The 20,182-nt window shown below is 57.4% G+C and overlaps 3 protein-coding genes across 8 annotated transcripts; 2 read left to right on the top strand and 1 right to left on the bottom strand.

Annotated features, from left to right (window-relative positions):
* The first annotated feature begins 56 nt into the window (after positions 1-56).
* Positions 57-7,711, top strand: Rgl2 (ral guanine nucleotide dissociation stimulator like 2). 5 transcript variants are annotated; one of them, XM_004846807.4, is made up of 18 exons: positions 57-390; positions 958-1,149; positions 2,275-2,358; positions 2,775-2,953; positions 3,052-3,102; positions 3,184-3,481; positions 3,751-4,002; positions 4,079-4,182; positions 4,293-4,377; positions 4,461-4,517; positions 4,686-4,760; positions 5,479-5,511; positions 5,621-5,742; positions 5,825-5,920; positions 5,996-6,107; positions 6,189-6,482; positions 6,857-6,971; positions 7,084-7,711. In XM_004846807.4, the coding sequence occupies exons 2-18, from the start codon at positions 994-996 to the stop codon at positions 7,293-7,295; spliced, it is 2,325 nt and encodes a 774-aa protein (XP_004846864.1). In that variant the 5' UTR covers positions 57-390; positions 958-993; the 3' UTR covers positions 7,296-7,711. The 5 variants fall into 5 exon arrangements, with proteins under 5 accessions (XP_004846864.1, XP_012928292.1, XP_012928293.1 ...); XM_013072838.3 differs by lacking the exon at positions 57-390 and adding an exon at positions 712-808; XM_013072839.3 differs by lacking the exons at positions 57-390; positions 3,052-3,102 and adding an exon at positions 712-808.
* A 1,256-nt stretch (positions 7,712-8,967) lies between these two features.
* Pfdn6 (prefoldin subunit 6) lies at positions 8,968-10,319 on the bottom strand. 2 transcript variants are annotated; one of them, XM_021260029.2, is made up of 5 exons: positions 10,086-10,319; positions 9,905-9,983; positions 9,600-9,670; positions 9,396-9,520; positions 8,968-9,181 (listed from the first exon to the last, which is right to left on the bottom strand). In XM_021260029.2, the coding sequence occupies exons 2-5, from the start codon at positions 9,966-9,968 to the stop codon at positions 9,052-9,054; spliced, it is 390 nt and encodes a 129-aa protein (XP_021115688.1). In that variant the 5' UTR covers positions 9,969-9,983; positions 10,086-10,319; the 3' UTR covers positions 8,968-9,051. The 2 variants fall into 2 exon arrangements, with proteins under 2 accessions (XP_021115688.1, XP_012928343.1); XM_013072889.3 differs by having other exon boundaries at positions 10,105-10,305.
* A 107-nt stretch (positions 10,320-10,426) lies between these two features.
* Wdr46 (WD repeat domain 46) lies at positions 10,427-20,050 on the top strand. The gene is made up of 15 exons (XM_004846820.4): positions 10,427-10,785; positions 10,865-11,077; positions 11,184-11,264; positions 11,401-11,513; positions 11,626-11,713; positions 11,842-11,903; positions 12,549-12,653; positions 12,770-12,920; positions 13,024-13,159; positions 13,497-13,596; positions 18,729-19,042; positions 19,153-19,247; positions 19,384-19,479; positions 19,601-19,714; positions 19,811-20,050. The coding sequence occupies exons 1-15, from the start codon at positions 10,717-10,719 to the stop codon at positions 19,919-19,921; spliced, it is 1,848 nt and encodes a 615-aa protein (XP_004846877.1). The 5' UTR covers positions 10,427-10,716; the 3' UTR covers positions 19,922-20,050.
* Positions 20,051-20,182: the final 132 nt, after the last annotated feature.

The raw sequence follows: 20,182 nt of genomic DNA, 5'->3' as shown, positions 1-20,182 counted from the left end.
CGGAGCGGGGAGGGCTGGGGCGTCCCTCCCGCAGTAAGAGACGGCCTCAGGCGGCGCGCTCCCCCGGGCAACTGGAAACCCAGCGCTCCGCCCCGCGCGCCGGAAGCCCCGGAGCCCGAAGTGGGGCCTTCCTGCCACGCCCCCTGGCGAGTGGGCGGGGCGCCCGCTCTTCAGAAAACCCGGGATGGATTCGGTCCACTGCACTCGTGGGTTGGGACGGGGCCAGTCACTAGTCCGGTGGTGCCGGGGGTACCCCCTGCATAAAGCGCCGCCCACGAGTTTTAGCCTTGTTATTCTTGGCTAAACGGACGTCAAATTCTGCTCCTGCCTTCCCCCCGGAGCCTGCAGCCTGAAACTTTTTCTTTTGGTTCTTTGAGACGGGCTCGCTAGGTAGCGAAGGCTGGCCTTGAACTCGTGACGATCCTCCTGCCTCAGCCTCTCTGGGACTACAGGCGCGCTCCACCACGTCTGGCTTGGAATCTTGATTCCAATTCAGTGCGGGCGACATGGGCTGCAGGATCCCAGAGCGGGGGCCTGGGGACAGTGGCAGTAGGGCCAGCGCCCCAAGGCCCGACCTCTGGCTGCCCAGCGCTCTCCGAGTCCGCGGCCCTGGCTCCTGTCCTCACTTCCTTCCCCTTTTGGCTCCTGCTCTCGGAACGGGCAGACGCGGGGGGGAGCGGAAAGGGCGGGAGGGCCCGGGAGCGGGGGGGGGGGGCAGGGGTGCGGAAAAGCCGGGGAAGGTGCTCGGGCGGGGGCCGGAGACCGACGGGAGCAGCGCCGGGCCGCGCCGCCCGCCCCTCCCGAGCAGGTCAGAGCCGATCCCCGGCGCCCCCGTCCGCCCGGGCCCGGCTTTCCGGCCCCGTCCTCCCGCCGGACCCACCCGGCACCTCGCCCACCGGCACCCCGTCCGGCCGCCCCGCGCCCGCCTGACCGCCCGCCCGCACCGTCTCTCCCCAGGCGCCCCATGGCCTGACCCCGCTGACCCACCAGGCCATGCTCCCCCGTCCCCTGCGGCTGCTCTGGGACACGAGCCCCCCGGGGGCGGTCGTGCTGAGCAGCTTCCGGAGCCGAGACCCCGAAGCGGGAGGGGACCCAGGAGACCGGGTCGTGGGCGGCGGGCAGGAGGACGAGGAGGAGGAAGGAGAAGAGGTGAGGCGGGCGGCGGGAGGCCGGGCGGGCATCGCTTCCTGCCGGCCTCAATGGTTCTGCGCCGGGCCTGCCGCCCCCGCTGTGTTCCGTCGGGTGACTCAGGGCCTGCCCGCAGCGACCTGCCCTGTGCCCGCCCGGAATGTGCGCCTGCTTCCAGCCGGCGGTCGGGTCCCGGTCCCGGTCTCCCTCGCGGCTTGTGTTTGGCGGGGAGGGGTTTGTTTCCACAGTAACCGGCGCCTCCGACTCCGGGATTGGGGAGGGAAACCCCAGATGTGTGACCCCTCCCACCCACCCCCGGAGCCAGGTGGAGAGAGGCCTGGAAGCCCAACTTCCGGCCCGGAGTGACGGTCCGGGGCTGGGTAGAGTCCTCATTTGCGTTCCTTTGGGACTAATGGTGGTGGCCAGGAGCGGGCTTTGGGACCTGAGAGGGGCCGGGAGAGAGATTTGACACCCAGGGGCTCTGAACTCTTGAATCCAGACCCTGGGTGAAAGCAGGGTGACTGGCAGGGCTGGTTTTTCGGGATCGGTCGAGGGAGGGGCCAGGGCCACGTGACTCTGAGTCTTAACACCCCCCCCCCCATCGTCCCCACTTCCCCTTCTCCTTCCCGTACTGGAATTGGAGCTGCCACCTCCGGGGGGTCCTCAGGCTGACAGCGTGGGCCTGGGGAAAGGGGACCCGAGGGAGGACTGACCCTCCAGCCGGCCGGGTGCGGGGGAGGGCGGCGCACATGACTGTGCCTGTGCCTGAGTCTGTGCCTGAGGTCTCGGCTTCCCAAGGCTCCTGTCTGGTTCGCCTCTCTCGCTGCCTCCTCTGCACCCCGCTCCCTGCTGTGTGGGCTCAGCTCTGGGGGGAAGGGGCTCCTGGGGTCTCCAGGCTCAGGGTTTCCCCATTCCATCCACCCTCCCACTGCAACCCTCTCTACTTCAGCGGGGCTTGAGGTGGCTTTGGGGGGGCTGTCTGGGCCCCCGAGGGGGAGACCTGGGGTCACCGGGCCCGCCCACACCTCGAACTCGCTGGTACTGTCCCCCGTTATCCCAGGTGAGGGGTGTGGAGGGAGGAGTGGGCCTGGGGGGACAGTGGGGGTGACGAGGGACTGTCTGACTTCCCCTTCCCTGCTTCTCCAGGCCTCTGTGTCTGTCTGGGATGAGGAGGAGGATGGTGCCATCTTTACTGTCACCAGCCGCCAATATCGGCCTCGGGATCCCATGGTGAGATCATGATTTTGGCTTCTCACCTTTGGGGTTTTGGGTTTTGTTTTGTTTTTTGAGACAGGGTCTTACTATGGAGTTCAGGCTGGCCTTGAATTCACTGTGTAGCCCACTCTGGCCTCAGACTCATGGCAATCCTCCTGCCTCCGCTTCCGAGTGCTGGGATTACAGGCGTGCAGCACCACGCCAAGGACCTCTCACCTCGGATGCTTCACGCTCCCTTCCTCTGGCTGACTTTCTGGCCAGAGCCTTGTGTTGGAGGCCTGGAGTCCAGGACTCTGCTGTGTAATAGGACAAGTCCTTGTCACCTCTGCATCTCAGCAGAAGCCAGGATCAGCGCCCTAGGTCTGGGATTGTCCCCAGACACCTGGGGGCAGGGTCGAAGAGAAGGTTAGTGACTAGGCTGTGTCCTCCAGGCCCCCACGCCTCCGCCACGCTCCTCCCGGCGGCTCCGGGCTGGCACTTTGGAGGCCCTGGTCAGACACCTGCTGGACACCCGGATGCCAGAGGCTGACGTGGCCTTCATGTCCGCCTTCCTGGCCACCCACCGGGCCTTCACCTCCACAGCCACCCTGCTCGGGCTTGTGGCCGACAGGTCAGGGTCACGGGAACTGAGGCTTGTGGCAGGGGCAGAACGTCCCTCCGCCCCCTGGGGGTGGAATGGAGGCCAAGACAGCTCCCCTCCGTCCCCAGGCTGGAAGCCCTCGAGGGCCTTTCCACTGATGAGCTCGAGAGGACGGCAGGGTGAGTGGCCCTGCCCCTCCGCCTCAGTGCCCCGCCCCAGCCGCAGCGGGCCTCTGACCCTTGGCGATTCCCTCCTCCCAGGGCAGCCATCTCTGTCCTGTCCACCTGGTTGGCCTCCCACCCTGAGGATTTGGGCTCTGAAGTCAAGGGTCAGCTTGACCGGCTTGAGAGCTTCTTGCTTCGGACAGGGTACGCGGCAGGGGAGGGTGTTGGGGCGTGCGGTGCTGACCTCATCCGTCACCTCCGGTCCCGGGTGGACCCCCAGGCCCCCGACTTTCCTAAGCCCCCAGCCCTTCCCGGCGACCCCCCTGCTGACCCCACGGATGTCCTGGTGTTCCTCGCTGACCACTTGGCTGAACAGCTGACCCTGCTAGATGCGGTGAGGCCCTGACCTTTGACCCCAGCCCCCGCCCTGCCCCTTTACCAGTTCCTCCTCGAGTCCAGACCCCTTTGCTGGCTCCCAGCCCTTCTTGACCTGGCTCCTAGCCCACCCTGTCTACTGTTTGGCCCTTCCCCCTTCCCGCTGTTATGACCCTCCGAGCCCTGTGCCCCTCTGGTCCCCTGGCCACCTGAGGGCCTCAGATCCCTGATACTGGGAGACTTGCCTCACCGGACTGTGACCTCTAACCTCTGGCCTCTGCCCTACAGGAGCTCTTCCTCAATCTGGTCCCCTCTCAGTGCTTGGGGGGCCTGTGGGGTCACAGAGACCGGCCGGGACATTCCCACCTCTGCCCATCTGTTCGAGCTACTGTCACACAGTTCAACAAGGTGGCAGGGGCAGTGGTCAGCTCTGTCCTCGGTGCCACTTCAACTGGAGAGGGGCCTGGGGAGGTGACTATACGGCCACTCCGACCTCCGCAGAGGGCCCGGCTCCTGGAGAAGTGGATCCGTGTGGCAGAGGTGAGAGGATCGCTGTCCTGCCGGGGGCCCTTTTGTGACCGGGGCCCTCACCCTTGGCTTGCTCTCGGGCCCGCAGGAGTGCCGACTGCTGCGAAACTTCTCTTCCGTGTATGCTGTGGTGTCGGCCCTGCAGTCCAGCCCCATCCACAGGCTTCGGGCAGCCTGGGGGGAAGCAGCCAGGTGTGGAGGACAAGCCACCAGCTCGGGCAGGGCTCCTCTGAGAATGGTGGAGGGAGGCCGGAGGTGGCCGAGCTGGGCCTGTGCTCAGGGCCTCCCTTCCCACTGTCCAGGGACAGCCTCAGAGTCTTTTCCGACCTCTGCCAGACTTTCTCGGAGGAGGATAATTATTCCCAGAGCCGGGAGCTCCTCCTGCAGGTGAGGCCCCATTCCCCGATTCCCAGCTGCCCACATTCCCAACCTGCCTTCGCGCCCCACATCTCCTTGCTCTGTCACTTCAGGAAGCGAATCTGGAGCCGAACTCCAAGAAGGCTCCCAGGCCTGGCTCCCGGGGCAGGGTGAGTGACAGGCCGGGCTGAGCAGGAGTAAGGAGTGTGGGGGTGCGGGTGTAGGCCGAGAGGGCACCGGGGAGGAGGATGAGACCCAAGGCCATGGGAGGGAGGGCTTGGGGGACGCAGGCCCTCAGGCTGCTGGTGGCCCCTGAGCCTTGCTCTGCTCTGCCCCAGGGAGTGGTCCCCTACCTTGGCACCTTCCTGAAGGACCTGGTGATGCTGGATGCGGCCTCCAAGGACGAGCTGGAGGTCAGTGTGTGTGTGTGCTTCAAGAGAGGCTGGGGGTGTGCAGGCACCGGGCCGGGCTGGTGGGCTCTGGTTGTGGTTCTGGTACTAGGGCAGGCTGCTTAGGTTCTTTGGGGCTGGTGGTCTGTAAATGGGAAGCTAGCAGTCATGTTACGGCTGTTATTACGAGAACTAAATGGATTCATATATGTGGAGTGCTTAGAATTCATGTGAAAGGTGTGCATCTATGGCTTATTACAAAAACAGATAGTAGCCGGGTAAAGGGCCAATTGGTTATAATCCCAGCACTTGGGAGGCTGAGGCATGAAGATTGAGGAGAGTTCCAGGTCAGCCTGGGCTATGTAGTGAGTTCAAGGCCAGCCTGGACCATACAGCAAGAACTTGCCTCAAAAAGCAAACAAAGAAACAAAGACACAAACACCAAACCAAACCAACAAAACCCAAACAACAACAAACAAAAGAAGGCCCTAGATGTGGCTCTGGTCGAGCACTTGCCTGCCATGTGTAAGGCCCTGGGTTAGATCCCCAGCCGCAGCAGCCCCGCAGAGAGGGTCTTCTACCTGAGACCCTGATGTAAAGGATCGAATGGAGAGGCGTGGGCAAGGGGGAGAATGGTTGGAGGAGCCAGAGGTGCAGAGTTTTGGAGTTGGAGGTGACTCGGAGGGGCGTGGGCTCCTGGAAGCTGGGGTTGGGACTTCATTTCTGACCTGTGTCCTTGCAGAACGGCTACATCAATTTTGACAAGCGGAGGAAGGTGAGAGGCAGGGTGCCGGACATCTGGAGCGCGTCCCAAGGAGGGGAGTTGGAGGGAAGCCTGGGGGTCCCTGAAGGGTGGCTCCTGCAGTTTGAGGGCTCCTTCCCAGGAATTTGCTGTACTTTCCGAGTTGCGGAGGCTCCAGAATGAATGTCGCGGCTACAACCTCCGACCTGACCCTGACATCCAGCGGTGGCTCCGGGGGCTCCAGCCGCTGACCGAGGCTCAGAGGTGCCTGGCTGAGTGAGGTTGGGCTCGGGCGCCGACGCCGACGGGGCGTGCGCATCCTGACCGCCGTCCTCTGCCCTCCCAGTCACCGAGTGTCCTGTGAGGTGGAGCCGCCTGGTGCCAGTGACTCTCCGGCCTGTCGGGTGCTCCGGCCAACGCTGGTCATCTCACAGTGGACAGAGTGAGTCCGCAGCTGGGGGCTGGTCTCTTGGGGACTTGACGCTTGTCCTCTGAGACCCATCTCCTGCCTCTCCAGGGTTCTCAGCTCTGTCGGGGGCCCCTCCCACCTTGTGTCCTGGGACCAGCCCAGTGTGGGGGGAGACGAGATGTGCGGAACCCCTGCCCCTCTGCTGACCCGGCTGGCCCAGGTGAGCTTGGCATTGACCTCCGACCTCGCGCTTCCCTCTGGACTCCCCACCCTCACGCCTGTCCGTGTTGTTTGTCCCCAGCACATGAAGTGGCCGTCTGTCTCGTCCCTGGACTCCACCCTGGAGGGCAGTCCCTCCCTGCACAGTGCGGCCGAGCCCCGCCTCCTCTCCCCCCCAGCCTCCTCCCCTAGGCCTAACCGAGGTCACCGACGCTCGGCCTCCTGTGGCTCGCCACTGAGCGGGGGCGCCGGCGAAGGGGCCTCCGGGGGGCCCGGGCACGGGCCGAGGGGCTCTGGGCCAGGGGCCTCTGACTGCCGAATCATCCGGGTGCAGATGGAGCTGGGAGGGGATGGCAGTGTCTACAAGAGCATCTTGGTGAGGGCCCGGCTCGCCGGGTGGGCCCTGTGGGCTTGGGGTGGGCAGCTAGCGGAGCGGGTGCTAGTTCGAGTCCACCCATTGGCTTTAGCACTTAGGTTTTATTTGGATGGCTGCTTTGTATTAGCACCTGCGCCTGGAACTTTTGGGGGCCCTGTAAGATTTCTAGAACCAACAGCAGAGAATCAGCCATTTTGTGGGCACACCGTGGGCTGGCTTAGGGGGTACAGGGAGCGCAGATGGCTTTCCTGTACATTTTGGAGAACTGGCTGCGGGTAACTTGTCTCGACTGGGCAGGCAGCTGAGGTTGGCAGGATGGGAAGCAGAGGTCATCATGGCCGATTTACCTCTCTTGTGGTCTCCTGTGCCTCCAGGTGACAAGCCAGGACAAAGCTCCAAGTGTTGTCAGTTGTGTCCTTAAGAAAAACAATCGTGATTCTGCAGTGGCTTCAGATTTTGAGCTGGTCCAGCTGCTACCAGGGGAGCGAGGTCAGAAGCCAGGAGGGAAGGCAGACTGGGGACAGTGCCTGGCAGTGGGGTGCTCCACATCCAGGCAGTGGGGGGCAGTGACCACGTGTGGTACCTTCCTCTCACCCTACAGAGCTGACTATCCCGCCCTCAGCCAACGTCTTCTATGCCATGGATGGCGTGTCCCACGATTTCCTCCTGCGGCAGCGGCGAAGGCCCTCAACTGCCACACAGGGCTCTGCCAGCGGCCCCTCTGCCTCAGGAATCCCCCCGAGTGAGGGAGGAGGGGGCTCCTTCCCCAGGATCAAGGCCACGGGGAGGAAGATCGCCCGGGCACTGTTCTGAGGAAGAAGGCCTGTTGGTCATGGTGCTCATACCAGATGTGGGTGGCCATCCTTCGTGGCGGCTGTTACATCACACTGGGACAGAAACCCCACAAGGAGATCCGCCACCCTGGGGCAGTGAAGTGCCACTTGTTTACCGGACCCTGGGGAGCTGATAATATCGTAACCAGGTTGGGTACCTGTGTACAGCTCCCCACTTCTCGTGAGTCACGTGGCACACTGCTCATGCTGGGTGGACCCATTTCTGGGTCCTGGCACACCCTGGCATGTGAAGGGCCACGGGAGGGCCTCGAGGTGCTGAGCCCCAGGGCAGAGAGGAAGGGCAATAAGTAGGCTCTGAGGGGAGTTCCTTTCCCACTCCGGGGAGGTTCCTGTCACTGTGACAACACTAAGATAATAAACCAAAACGCTACCTGAGTCCTACTCCCCTGTCCTTGCAGTGCGGATGAACTGGCTGCTAGGAGCAGGGCTGGAGAGGTGGCTGGAGGCTGAAGCCATGGGGTCCAACGTTTCCTACTCCCATGACAGGCGAAAAGAAAGGTGCTGGTGGAAAGGGTAAAATGGTTTCCTTCGAACTGTTTACTCCCTCCCAGTAAGCTCCTCACCTCTGGCCTACTCATTCCTAAGTTTTTCTCTACACTTGTTACTTACATGAAGCAGCCGCCATCAAATTGAAGTGATCAGTATGAAGAACTGCTCTATGGGGAAATGTAAGAAACTTAGGACAAATAAATGCTGGGTGTGGTGACCCACACCTGTAGTCGTAGCACTTGGGAGGCTGGAGCAGGAGGATTGCTGCAAGTTCAAGGCCAGCCTGGGCTACACAGTGAGACCCTGTCTCAAAAAAAGATGACTTCGTGGAGAACATTTATCAACTTTGAGAGGATTTTAAATCAGGTTAAGCTATATTCAAGCAGGTCTGGGGATTTAGCTCAGTAGCGTCGAGCCTGCCCTGCAAGTACAAGGTCCTAAGTTTGATCCCCGGCACTGGGAGGAAAAGAATGAATCAAGCAAATTTTAGGAAGACAGGCTGAAAAGAAGTAAAAGAAGCTGGGCATGGTAGCGCATCCCTGTAGTTTTAGTACTTAGAGGAGGCTAAGGCAGGAGGATCACCTCGAGTTGGAGATCAGCCCGGGGTCCATACTGAGTTCAAGGCCAGCTTGTAATACAAAGAGAGACCCTGTCTCAAAAAAACAAAAAGAACTAAAAGAGATCCCAGGGCTATTTGGAAGCTGACAAGTATTCACAGCAAGGAGGATAACCATATTTCATCCAGGGGTCTCAGGTCAGAGAACTGTGAAGTCTTTAAAGCAACCTTCCTAACATATGGTAAACGTTCTCATGCTTCTTAAAGTGCCCCAACAACCAAGGCAAGCGAAGGTACAGAGCTGTTTATATAGAAAGAAGCAGACGTGAGACATTTCAGGCTTCAGTTTCAAGAAAAGACTCGAGGGGAAGGGGAAGCAAAACCAAGTACACATGTCAACTCCTACAGTGAATGTCATCATTATCTACTACAAACGTGTACCAGTAGGAATTTTAAAGACCCAAGAAACGGTTCAACCTGCCTCGGAGATTCTAGTCCCAAGAATCACAACCGGAGTGAGGAAGGCAGACAGAGTGTGTGGAAGGGCTTGGATGAATGACAGAAGCGGCCAGCCACAAAACAGCCCAACATTTTTACATTTTATTACCTACTACAGTACAGACCCAGGAGCTCCCTCATCCCCTCCCCTCCCCTCCCCCCAACCATGGGGTCAGGCCTCCCCAGGAGCCCCTGCCTTCGAAGCCTGGGCCCTCCGGAACTCCTGCTGCAGCTGAGAAAGGGTCTCCCTCTGCTGCTCTGACTGCCGCTCCAGGTCCCGAAGCTGGGATTCATATCGCTTACTGAGGAGAGGCAAGAGAGACAAAGCAGCAGAAAAGGAGAAATTAGGGGGCTTACTACTGAGGGTGCTGAGTGAGGGCAAGAGACTGGTGGAAAACGAGATCTAAAGGAGGGAGAAGGGTGGGTTAAAAGGGAAGGAGTTGGAGGAACTGGACAAGATTGTTCAAAGCTTCTACTCTAGCGACTTAGCTGAGCACAGGGTGGTGGAGCACTTACATTTCGGCTGTGATGTAGTCCAGCCTCTTCCCCACTGTGGCCCGAGCCTCCCCCAGCTCCTGTTTGACCAGCACGGGACCCAGCAGTTTAAAGACCACGTTGGACCCATCCAGGAGAGCCAGTTCCTGACGGAAGAGTGGGACAAATACGCTCACAACCACACCTGGTACAAGCCCCGCCTCCCCCCATAGATCCGTCCCTCACCTCCTTCACGATATTATTTTCCGTTAGTTGTGCCTCAAGCTTCTGCCTGCCGGACATGGATTTACTCAAGTCTGAGGGTGGGAGGAAAGCTATGATTAGGAACATCAGATGTGCCCTCGCCCCGACCCCGACCCTACTGGGAAGAAAATGGACGTGAGGCAAGGATGGGATCCGCGGGCAGAGGAGAATACTAAGAAGGGGAAGCAGCTGTACGCGGAGGCCCGCATGGGGCAGTAAATCTATCTTGATATGGCTCTGGGTTGTGAATGCATTAGGGCGAGGCCACGCCGAACCTGCTCCCTTACCCTTCTGCAGCTGTTGATATTTCTCCACTTCTCCCTGCAGCTTCTTTTGGATCAGTTCAGCCATGGCGAGGATGAAAGCCTGCGGGGAGGAGGGGGCGCTGCGTCTCAAGCTCTGGAAGACAGTCTGGCTCACCTTTATGGCCCGGCCCGCGAACTTGACAGCACTCTTTTTTTTTGGTACCGGGGATCGAACTCGGGACCTTAAGCTTTCGAGGCAGGCGGCGGAACCACTGAGCTAAGTCCCTGGTCCGACAGCACTCTTGAGAGGCAGCTCCTCGGAGCACCGCAGCCTTTCCTCGTCCTGGATATCAACTCTATATTGGTCTCAGGAGCAGAGAAGAAAATGAGATCGCAAGCCTAACACAAATCCTAACCCACTCACGATCGCCTTTCAGTATTAATAAACCCGGAAGTAAACCTGCAATTCTGGGAAAAGATGGCGCCGGAAGTATTTTCGGACACATTCTGGGAAATGTAGTTCTTACATGTTTAATGACTGGCATTCTGCTTAAAAGATTGGACTTGGGAGGTTTTAGGCAAAATGAGAAAGCTAACTCAGAAAAAGAAAATGCACTCTTACTTGGACTTTGGCTTTCGATTTGACTTTTTCATTATTGTGGTGTAAGCTCTCCTAGGGAGAGCCTATCACGACCCTCAGAGGAGAGCGTGCCCTCAGTCAAGATGGCGCCAGGAAGGCTTCAGACCTGGTATGGCATTGATTGGATGAAGGTCAGACGACTTCCGGAAGTTTCCAAGCGGACTGTGGGACAGCTGAGAGTTTTTGCACGTGGGTCGTTGTTCGGGTCTTCGAGATGGAGACGGTCCCTAGGACAGGCAGGGGTCCCCCGCCCAAGAAGAACAAACTTCAGGCCAAGCGGAAGGTAGAGGCCCTGAATGGGAAGGGAAGGTTTTAGCTGTGGGGTCGGGGTGTGGAGTATGAGGCTTTTGATCTGCCCGTAGAAACCGCGGCGATACTGGGAGGAAGAGACCGCTCCTGCCGCTGCCGGGGCCTCTCCAGGGCCCCCTCGCAAAAGGAAGACGAATCTGGCTCTCCACCGCCAAAGACAGAAGAACTCTCCCAACTCAAAGAAGTCTTGGCTCTCCAAGAAATCCCAGTTTAAAAAGAAGTCCCGAGAACTGAAGAAGCCGGGGCCCCAGCGGAGCTTGTCTGGGGTGATCTGGGTCCTGATTGGGTGGCAGGGCAGGTAGCCTTGTGCAGTGAGAGTGGAAGGTTTGGGGTCGACCAGAGCCTGGCTGCTAATTGTCTCCCCTGCCCCAGGCCCAGGACCCATTCCCAGGCCCCGCCCCTGTGCCTGTGGAGGTGGCCCGGAAGTTCTGTCGTATTGACAAATCCAAAACGGTGAGGACCGGCGGGACAGCGGGGAGTCTGGATAGATGGAGTCTGGTTGAGTTGGATGGAGGCTGCATAGGTGGCTCTCCTGTGATCATGCATGTTCTCTGGTTCTTCTACTCCTCCCTCACCAACGACGTTATAGCTGCCACATTCTCTGCCTAAAACCCGAAGCAAACTTGAGGTTGCCGAAGCCGTGGAAGAAGAGATAAGCGCCATAGCTGCTCGTTCTGAGCTGCTGCTCGCCGAGGAACCTGGGTGAGTGGAACCCCAAGCTGAGCCTCCGCAGCTGCCCCTTTACAGGACTCGTTTTTATCTTGCTACACCCACTAGATGGTAGGAAACTACTGCAGTACTGACTGTCCTTCAGGTTTCTGGAAGGGGAGGACGGGGAAGACACAGCTAAGGTCCGGCAGGCTGACATCGTGGAGGCTGTGGACATTGCGAGTGCAGCCAAGGTGAGACTGAGGAGCGAGAGTTGGCGGCTTCGTTGGTGGTGCCGGGCGAGAGAGCAGCGGGGACTGAAGGGGGAGCTACCGAGGGAAGCCCATTCTGTCTTGGTTTTTCCCACTCTTTCCTTTCCCAGCACTTTGACTTGAATCTACGGCAGTTTGGACCCTACAGATTGAACTACTCTCGAACCGGGAGGTAAGGTTGGATCCCTGTGACTGTGCTTAGGGGCTTGAACTCAGGGCCTTTACTGAGCATGAGCTCTGGCACCAAGCTTCACCCCAGCCTCCAGTGACTCTTTTTTATTTTCTTTTCTTACTGTTTTTTTCTTTTTTTCGTTTTTTTCCTTGCTTGGTTTGCTTTTCTTTTCTCTTTTTTTTGGTACAGGGGATCGAACTCAGAACCTTGTGCTTACAAGGCAGGCAGCGGCAGCACCACTGAGCTAAATCCCCAGCCCTTTTCCTTTCTTGTGGTGCTGGGAAGTGAATCCAAGGCCTTCACACTGAGTTGCATCCCCAGTTCTTTTTTTAACTTTTAATTTTGAGACAGGGTCTGGCCGAGTTGTGAAGTTGCCCCGTCTGGGCTGGAGTTTGCAGTGCTCCTGCCTCTGCCTCCTAGAGTACTAGGCTCACAGACTTATGCCCCGTGTCCCTCTCCAGTAACTTCTCAACTGAGAGGTGGCCCTGTTTCCTCAGCTGCACCAGCCCTGCTCTTGACTGTACTGTGCATTTGGGCTGTTGATGAGGTGCATCCACAGGAGCACATCTCCTGTCACCTGGAGAGGGGCTGGCATGGGTCTGAGTCCAGGGGTCCCTGCCGCACATCCCATCTTTCCCCCAACAGACATCTCGCTCTGGGAGGGCGTCGGGGTCATGTGGCTGCCCTCGACTGGGTGACAAAGAAGCTAATGTGTGAGATCAACGTCATGGAGGCTGTGAGGGACATCCAGTGAGTGCCCTCTGTTGGTGGTCAGCAGGGGTGTGTGTGTGTGTGTGTGACACTGGCCTTTCCTGATTGAATGACAGCCTGTGACCCCATACCCCATGGAGCTGCCCCTTCCCCAGGTTTCTCCACTCAGAGGCACTGCTTGCCGTGGCTGAGAACCGCTGGCTGCATATCTATGACAACCAGGGCATAGAGCTCCACTGCGTCCGGCGCTGTGACCGAGTAACTCGACTTGAGTTCCTGCCCTTCCACTTCCTCCTGGCCACAGCTGTGAGTTGTCGTGGAGCCCTTGGGAAGCTCTTTCTCCCGGAGACCTCAGAAGTGGGGACACGGATGGCAGTCAGGACTCAGTGATTCTCTTTTGCCCTCTCAGTCAGAGACAGGGTTCCTGACCTACCTGGATGTGTCGGTGGGGAAGATCGTGGCGGCTCTGAATGCGCGGGCCGGACGGCTCCGTGTCATGGCCCAGAACCCTTACAACGCTGTCATCCACCTTGGACACAGCAACGGTCAGTCTCTGGCTCCAGTTTTTTTCTTTTTGAGGCCAGATTTCTCTGTGTTCCCTAGGCTGACCTCAAGCTCCTGGGCTCGAGTGATTCCCCCTGCCGCAGCCTGCTGAGTAGTGGGGACGGCAGGCTTATGCCCCCACACCTAGCTCCTGGCTTGGCTCAATTCTCTGAGCTTCCACTCCTGGTTCTGTTCTGTACTTGTACTCCGCGAGGGCTTTAAAATTACCCTTTTACTTCTCTGCCTGATTGCTTCTTGGTCTCAAGTCCCCATCTTCCCCAAGTGGAATCATCTCAGGGTTGGGTTTATTTTAGTAACTTGATTCCCTCTCACTTCCAGGTACTGTCTCTTTATGGAGTCCATCTGTGCAGGAGCCACTGGCAAAGATTCTCTGTCACCGTGGTGGTCTTCAGGCTGTGGCAGTGGATTCTACGGGCACGTAAGTCACTTGTTTGGGGTGAGACTTAGGAGCCCAGGTCCTGCAGTCCTGGTGTCCATTCTTGTCATGTGGGCACAGTGTGTAGCCTCTGTGTGCCACAGTGCCCTGATCCTGAGAGCGGGGACATGAGTCTAGTTCAGTCAGTAGACTGTTTCTCTACAGAGCCAGAGAGTAAGGATGTTAGGTGTTTCAGGGGAAGAGGAAAATCAAAGGTATTATGTAGGGCCTTAAATACCAAGAGAAGAAACAATTTTCACAGATTTTTAAACAATGATACTTTTCTGTTTTTTTAAGACAGGGTCTTGCTTTGTAGTTCAGGCTGGTCTTGAACTCACTATGTAGCCCAGGCTGGCCTTGAACTTGCTACGATCCTCCTGCCTCAGTCTCCCGAGTGCTGAGATTATAGGTGTGTGCCACCACACCCACATCCGGTGTACGCAATGAAATTTAAAGATGTAATGCAGTATGATATTCTTGTAATATAGGTTCACTAAGTGGGAAGAATTGAATTTCTCTTACTGAGGACCCCATTTTGCTTAACTAAAGTTCAAGGCTAGTCTCCCAGATCTCAAACGTATTTGTGAATGTTCCTCTGTTACTGGATCTTTGTTGTTGTTGTTGTTGTTGTTGTTGTTTTTCTGGTACTGGAGATCGAACTCGGATCGAACTCGGGACCTTGTGCTTGCGAGGCAGGCGTCGGAACCACTGAGCTAAATCCCCGGCCCTTTTTTTTGTTGTTGTTGTTTTTTGGTTTTTTTTGGTACTGGGGATCGAACTTGGGACCTTGGGCTTGCACAGCAAGCGCCGGAACCACTGAGCTAAATCCCTGGCCCTGTTACTGCATCTTTGGAGACGTCTTTTCACAGGTGGGAGATAAGACAGGTTGTGTGTGAGGTGTCCAGAATGTTGTCAGGTTACATGGGTGTCACTGAGACCCTCAGTGTGCCATGTGGCCATGCACATTGACAGGTGTCATCTGTAGTCTCGGTCATGAGCCTTTGTGGTCTCATAGGATGAAAGCCACAGAGAAGTAAACGAATAAGTGTAGCTGGATTCCAATAAAACTTTAAATTCATATAATTTCATAAAATTTTTATATGTGTCAAATTATACTGGCCTCAAACTTGTAGTGATCCTCCTGCCTCAGCCTTCTGGGTGCTGGGATTACAGGTGTGCACCACCACATCTGGTTTCTTTTAATTCTTTAATCGCATGAAAAGGTAGAAGCCATTCTTTCTTTGGTCCTGCATAAAAATAGATGACGGCCTGGAGGTGGCCCTGGCCAGCAGTTGGCCGAGTCCTGGCCTAAAGCCTCCAGAAGTTGGCTGAGTGATGGCATGCAGAGCTTTCGGCAGGACGCCTAGCAGAAAGCGCTGTGCGTGTCTCCTCTTCCCCCTGACGTAACCACGACTCCAGATCTAGCTGGTGACCACGGCTGGAGGGGTGCACTCCCCGTGAGTTTATTTCCTCTGAATCCTTTCGTCTTCTGGGCACTCTCAGGCATCTGCTGCAGGCTGGGCTCTGTGCTGAGCTGCTCAGGGCTGCCCTGCTGTGCTGGATGTAGCTGGAGAGAGAGCTTGGCCAGGTGGTGCCTTAGTTTCTACTCAGTTGTCGACTGTCATCCCAGACTTAATGTGTCACTTCACTCCCAAAGTTTCTCCTTTCTCACTGGGGATGGTGGCACATGCCTGTCATCCCAGCACTCGGGAGGCTGAGGCAGGAGGATTGCTATGAGTTCAAGGCCAGCCTGGGCTACATAGTGAGACCCTGTCTCAAAAAACCAAACAACAAAAAAAAAAGTTTCTCTTTCCTTGCTCCCACTCACTCAGGCCTTCCCTGTCAGCCAGGGTTTGAATTCTTTGACTCCCGTGTAGCTTGCCACAAAGCCCCAAGTTCCTCTGCCATCAGCAACTGCAGGAATCCAAAAGCACCGTTGGCTGAGTGCTTCCTGGGTGTCCAGGCTCTGGCACTTTGGTGGCCTTCCGTGGCCTTTCTCCTGTCATCTCCTGGGCAGCAGGGATACAGGATTCCAGGCTGCAGCTCTTCCTGGCCTGCCCTGGGTGCTGTTGTCAGACTGTTCCCCCTCGCGCTGCTTTCCTGCTTTCACACTGCTGCTCGAGAATCTTCTCTTCACTCTAGACCGCTCACTTTACTTTCAGATTAAGAAAATCAGTAAAACAAAAGCCAACCAACTTTCCAAGAGGCCTCACGATTGTGTCTTTGTGGCCAGGTCTGGCCCCGGAGAGTGGGCCTGCCCGAGGCCTTCTGCCTTCTGTGGGCCTCAGGGCCAGGCTGTCATTCACCTTCTCTGGGCTTCTGGGTCTAGGACTTGATCCCTTGGTTCACTGAGTCCCAGGGTTAAGTTAACAGTTTGTTGCTGAAAAATAAAACAGAACAAAAACCACACAGGGCAGGTATGGTGGCACAAATGTGTAATCCCAGCACTAGGAGGCTGAGGCAGGAGGATCGCCATTAGTTCCAGGTCAACCTTGGCTACATAGTGAGGCCCTGTCTCAAAAAAAAAGAAACAAAACAAAACAGCTGAATGGTTCTGGTTTCCTTTTCTTTCTTTTCTTCTCTCTCCGTGGGATTGAACCCAGGGCTGGCGGATGCTAGCTAAGTGTCTACCTCTGAGCTTCATCCCCAGCCCTTGATCTTGGTCATTGGCCTTAGGTCTGTCGCTGTGTGTATTGCTGGTCCTCCTCAGGAGCTCTTCGCAGGCCATAGGGCTCCAGAGATGAAGGTGACCTTTTTTTCAAGAGGTTTTCTGGAAACGTGCATTAAAAGTAGATTCGCTAAGGGCTGGGAATTTAGCTCAGTGGTTCCGCCACCTGCCTTGCAACCAGAAGGATCCGAGTTCAGTCCCTGGTACCAAAAAAAAAAAGTGGATTGACTAGCCAGGGATTTAGCTCAGTGGTGCCATCGCCTGCCTCGAAAGCACAAGGTCCTGAGTTTGATCCCCAATATCAAAAAGTGAGACAAAACAAAACTCAACAGCAACAACAAAAAAGTGGATTGACTAAACTGCGTGGGCTGGTGCACACCTACAATCACAGGACTCTGGGAGGCTGAGGCAGGAGGGTGGCAAATTTGAGCCCCGCTTGGGCAACTTAGCTACTTAGCAAGACCCTGTCAGAGTTTAAAAACTGAGTTAAAAGGCTGGGGATGTGGCTCAGTGTGAAGGCTGGGCTCCAGTCTGGCACTGGGCTGCTATTTGTCCGGAGCTCCTGTGGTGGGTATGGTGTTTTGTTTTGTTTTTTGGTACCTGGGGTGGAACTCAGGACCTTGCACTTGTGAAGCAGGTGGCAGAACCGCTGAGCTAAATCCCCAGCCCCATGGTGGGTATGTGACTGGGAGACGAACCTGCTTCTGCTCTGCAGTTGAGGTGCTGGTCGTTCCTGACTTGTACCCATGACCATTTACCCAGCTTTCTTATCAGGAGGAAGGTCCAGCTAGGGCTGTACTGGCTCCTGCGCACGACACGTCTGTCTCATAGGAGCTCTTCAGTGCCCCCTGCTGGATGCGTGGCCAAGGCCAAGGAGAGTCCATTGTCCCTTGGCAAAGAAGTGTCCCTGGCCTGATTAGTTCTCCTTCAGCCTCCCTCTCTGAGGGACAACTGGGACAGGTAGTGACTCCAGCTTCGGAAAGTAAACAACTTGCCAGGCTTGGGGCCACAGCCTAGGATTCGGGGAGCCTGAGGCAGGGGGAAGTGAAAAACAGGCAGTGTAAGCAGCTTTCCAGCCTTTCCCTCCCTCCCTCCCTGTTTTGTTTTGTTGGTACCAGAGATCAAACTCGGGTCCTTGGGCTTGTGAGGCAGGCGGCGGAACCACTGAGCTAAATCCCCGGCTCACTCCCTATTTTGTATGTGTGTTTTATTTATATATTCATTTTGTGTGTGTGTGTGTGTTTTATGGTGCTACAGATTGAACCTCTGGCCTTTGCATTGAGCTATATCTCCCCACCCCTTTTAAAATTTTTTATTTTGAAGCTGGGCATGGTGGTGCATGCCTGGGATTTCAGCACTTGGGAGGCTGAGGCAGGAGGATCGCTGCAAGTACCCCCCCCCCAACTGGGGGGGGGTGAACTCAGGACCTTGCACTTTTGAGGCAGGCAAGGTACCACTGAGCTAAATCCCCGGCCCCTTATTGTCACAAGTTTGAGGCCAGCCTGGGCCACATAGTGAGTTCAAGGTCAGCCTGGACTACATAGCAAGACCCAATCTCAAAAAAACCCCAAAACAAACAAAAAATAATAATTTTTTTTTGTACTGGGGATAGAACTTGGGACTTTGCAATTTTGAGGCAGGTGGAAGAACCACTGAGCTAAATCCCCTACAATCCATTTTGTATTTTGAGACAGGGTCTCACTAAGTTGCTAAGTTACCCAAGCAAAGCTTGAACCTGGGATCCTCCTGCCTTGGCCTCCCTGAGTGCTGGGATTACAGGTGTTCACCACCATGACCAGCTACCCTCCTTCCTTCTAGGGAAAGCAAAGGGCATGCAGGGTCCTCTCTTGCATCACTGTCCTGCTTCCTAAACAGGTTTTCTCAAGTTCGTGTGGCCTCCAACTTGTGATGTGTCCCTGCCAGGCGCACAGGATAATGACCGTGGCTCCTCAGTCTGAGCACGGAAGCACAGCATTTGTCCCCTTTCCATGCCCGTCGACACATTTCCTTTTCAGTGTCTGCTGTCTGGTGTTTATGCATCTGGATCTGCTCTGTTTCTCGTGCTTTCTTGTGAATTACCCAGCACAGACCCGAGCCTGCCCTTCCGGGAAGCGCCCCTGATCACCACAGCGCCCTTCCCCTCTGCCGAGCTGCTCTGCTGCCTGTGTGCAGCCAGACAGCGCACTTAGGGTGGGCTGGCATGAGTTCTCCCTTCGAGCCTCGCATGTGTGAAGGGCAGAGCCTAAAGAGACGGGCCTGACTTCCGGCTCAGCTGCACACTAGCCCGGATCTCCTTTCCCTGGGCGTCAGTCTCAACTGTAGAAGGAGTCAGTGCCGAGTTGCGGGAGCTTAGCCGAGTGTGTCGTACGGTGGGAGTGCGTGTTCCCTGCCGTTCAGATCAACACGTGGGCCTGGCTATGGGCCTCAGCACCCCACTTGGACAGATGACCCAACCCCCTGTCCCCAGGTACATGGCCACCTCTGGCCTGGACCACCAGCTGAAGGTCTTTGACCTGCGAGGGACGTTCCAGCCTCTGAGCGCTCGGACGCTGCCGCAGGGAGCAGGGCACCTGGCCTTTTCCCAGCGGGGGCTGCTGGCTGCAGGCATGGGTGACGTGGTCAACGTATGGGCGGGGCAGGGCAAGGCCAGCCTCCCCTCCCTGGAGCAGCCCTACCTCACCCACCGGGTGGCCGGCCCCGTGCACAGTCTGCAGTTCTGCCCCTTTGAGGACGTGCTGGGGATCGGGCACAGTGTCGGCATCACCAGCATGCTGGTCCCGGGTGAGTGAACTGGGGCCTGTTTCAGGGGGGCAGCAGGGGACAGGTAAGGGCTTGGCCGGCTGAAGCTGCAGCACCGGGGTCTTCCATGCTCCATTTTCCTGCGCCCCCAGGGGCTGCCGAGCCCAACTTTGATGGCCTGGAGAGCAACCCGTACCGCAGCCGCAAGCAGCGGCAGGAGTGGGAGGTGAAAGCCTTGCTGGAGAAGGTGAGCCCCCCGCTGGGGCAGGTGTCCCCGTGTGCTGAGGCTGGGCACAGCTCCCCAGCGCTCCCGTGCGGGGCTTGGAGAGGGGCTCAGCAGGCGCCCTGGCGCCTGTCTCATGGTTCCCCCGTGACACTCCCAGGTGCCTGCAGAGCTCATCTGCCTGAACCCCCGCGCCCTGGCGGAGGTTGACCTCATCTCTCTGGAGCAGCAGAAGAAGGAACGAATAGAGAGGCTGGTACGGAGCCCCTGAGCGCCCAGTCGCCTCCTCAGCCCCTGTCCTGCTGCCTGGGCCTGGCTCCCGCAGGTGGGTGCTGCCTCTCAGGCTGTTACCGATTCCACTCCTGTCCTCCCCTCAGGGCTTCGACCCCGAGGCCAAGGCGCCCTTCCAGCCAAAGCCGAAGCAGAAGGGCCGCAGCTCCACAGCCAGCCTGGTGAGGAGGAAGAAGAAGGTCCAGGGCCAGGAGCACAGGGTAAGGGCGCTCGGGCGGGGCGGGCCTGCGGGGTGCACTCCACTTCCGCTGCCATGCTCACCCTGCCCTGTGTCCTCCCCTTCTCCCTGTTCCCAGGACAAAGTCCGGCAGAGCCTTGAGGAGCAGCAGCAGCAGCAGCAGCAGCAGAAGCAAAAGGCCAAGCCCACAGGGACGCAGCTGTCTGCCCTGGACAGATTCGTGCGTTGAGCCAGGCTCCATGGTGGCCTGGGAACAGTGACCAGTCCCTAAGGTCACCTGGAGGGAAATGTTTGTCCCCTGGCAGGACAGGACAGTGGGCTCTTTGGGTGGGTCCGAATTAAAGAACAAGTTTTGGGACACTGGCCGTCCTGGGCTGAGAAGGGTCAGCGTCCTCCCCATTCCTGCCCGTCCCTTGTGCTCGTGTGGCCTTAGCCTCACCTGTTAGGAGTCTTTTCCCCAGAGCAGCTGTCCCCCTCCCCCGTCCCTGGG

Source organism: Heterocephalus glaber, unplaced genomic scaffold (genome assembly GCF_053883595.1).
Source record: "Heterocephalus glaber isolate CG9 unplaced genomic scaffold, H.glaber_assembly_v1.0 deba00001141, whole genome shotgun sequence".
Taxonomy (NCBI): Eukaryota; Metazoa; Chordata; class Mammalia; order Rodentia; family Bathyergidae; genus Heterocephalus; species Heterocephalus glaber.
Note: the sequence above shows the minus strand (reverse complement) of the source record. Positions and strands in the feature narration are given on the sequence as shown.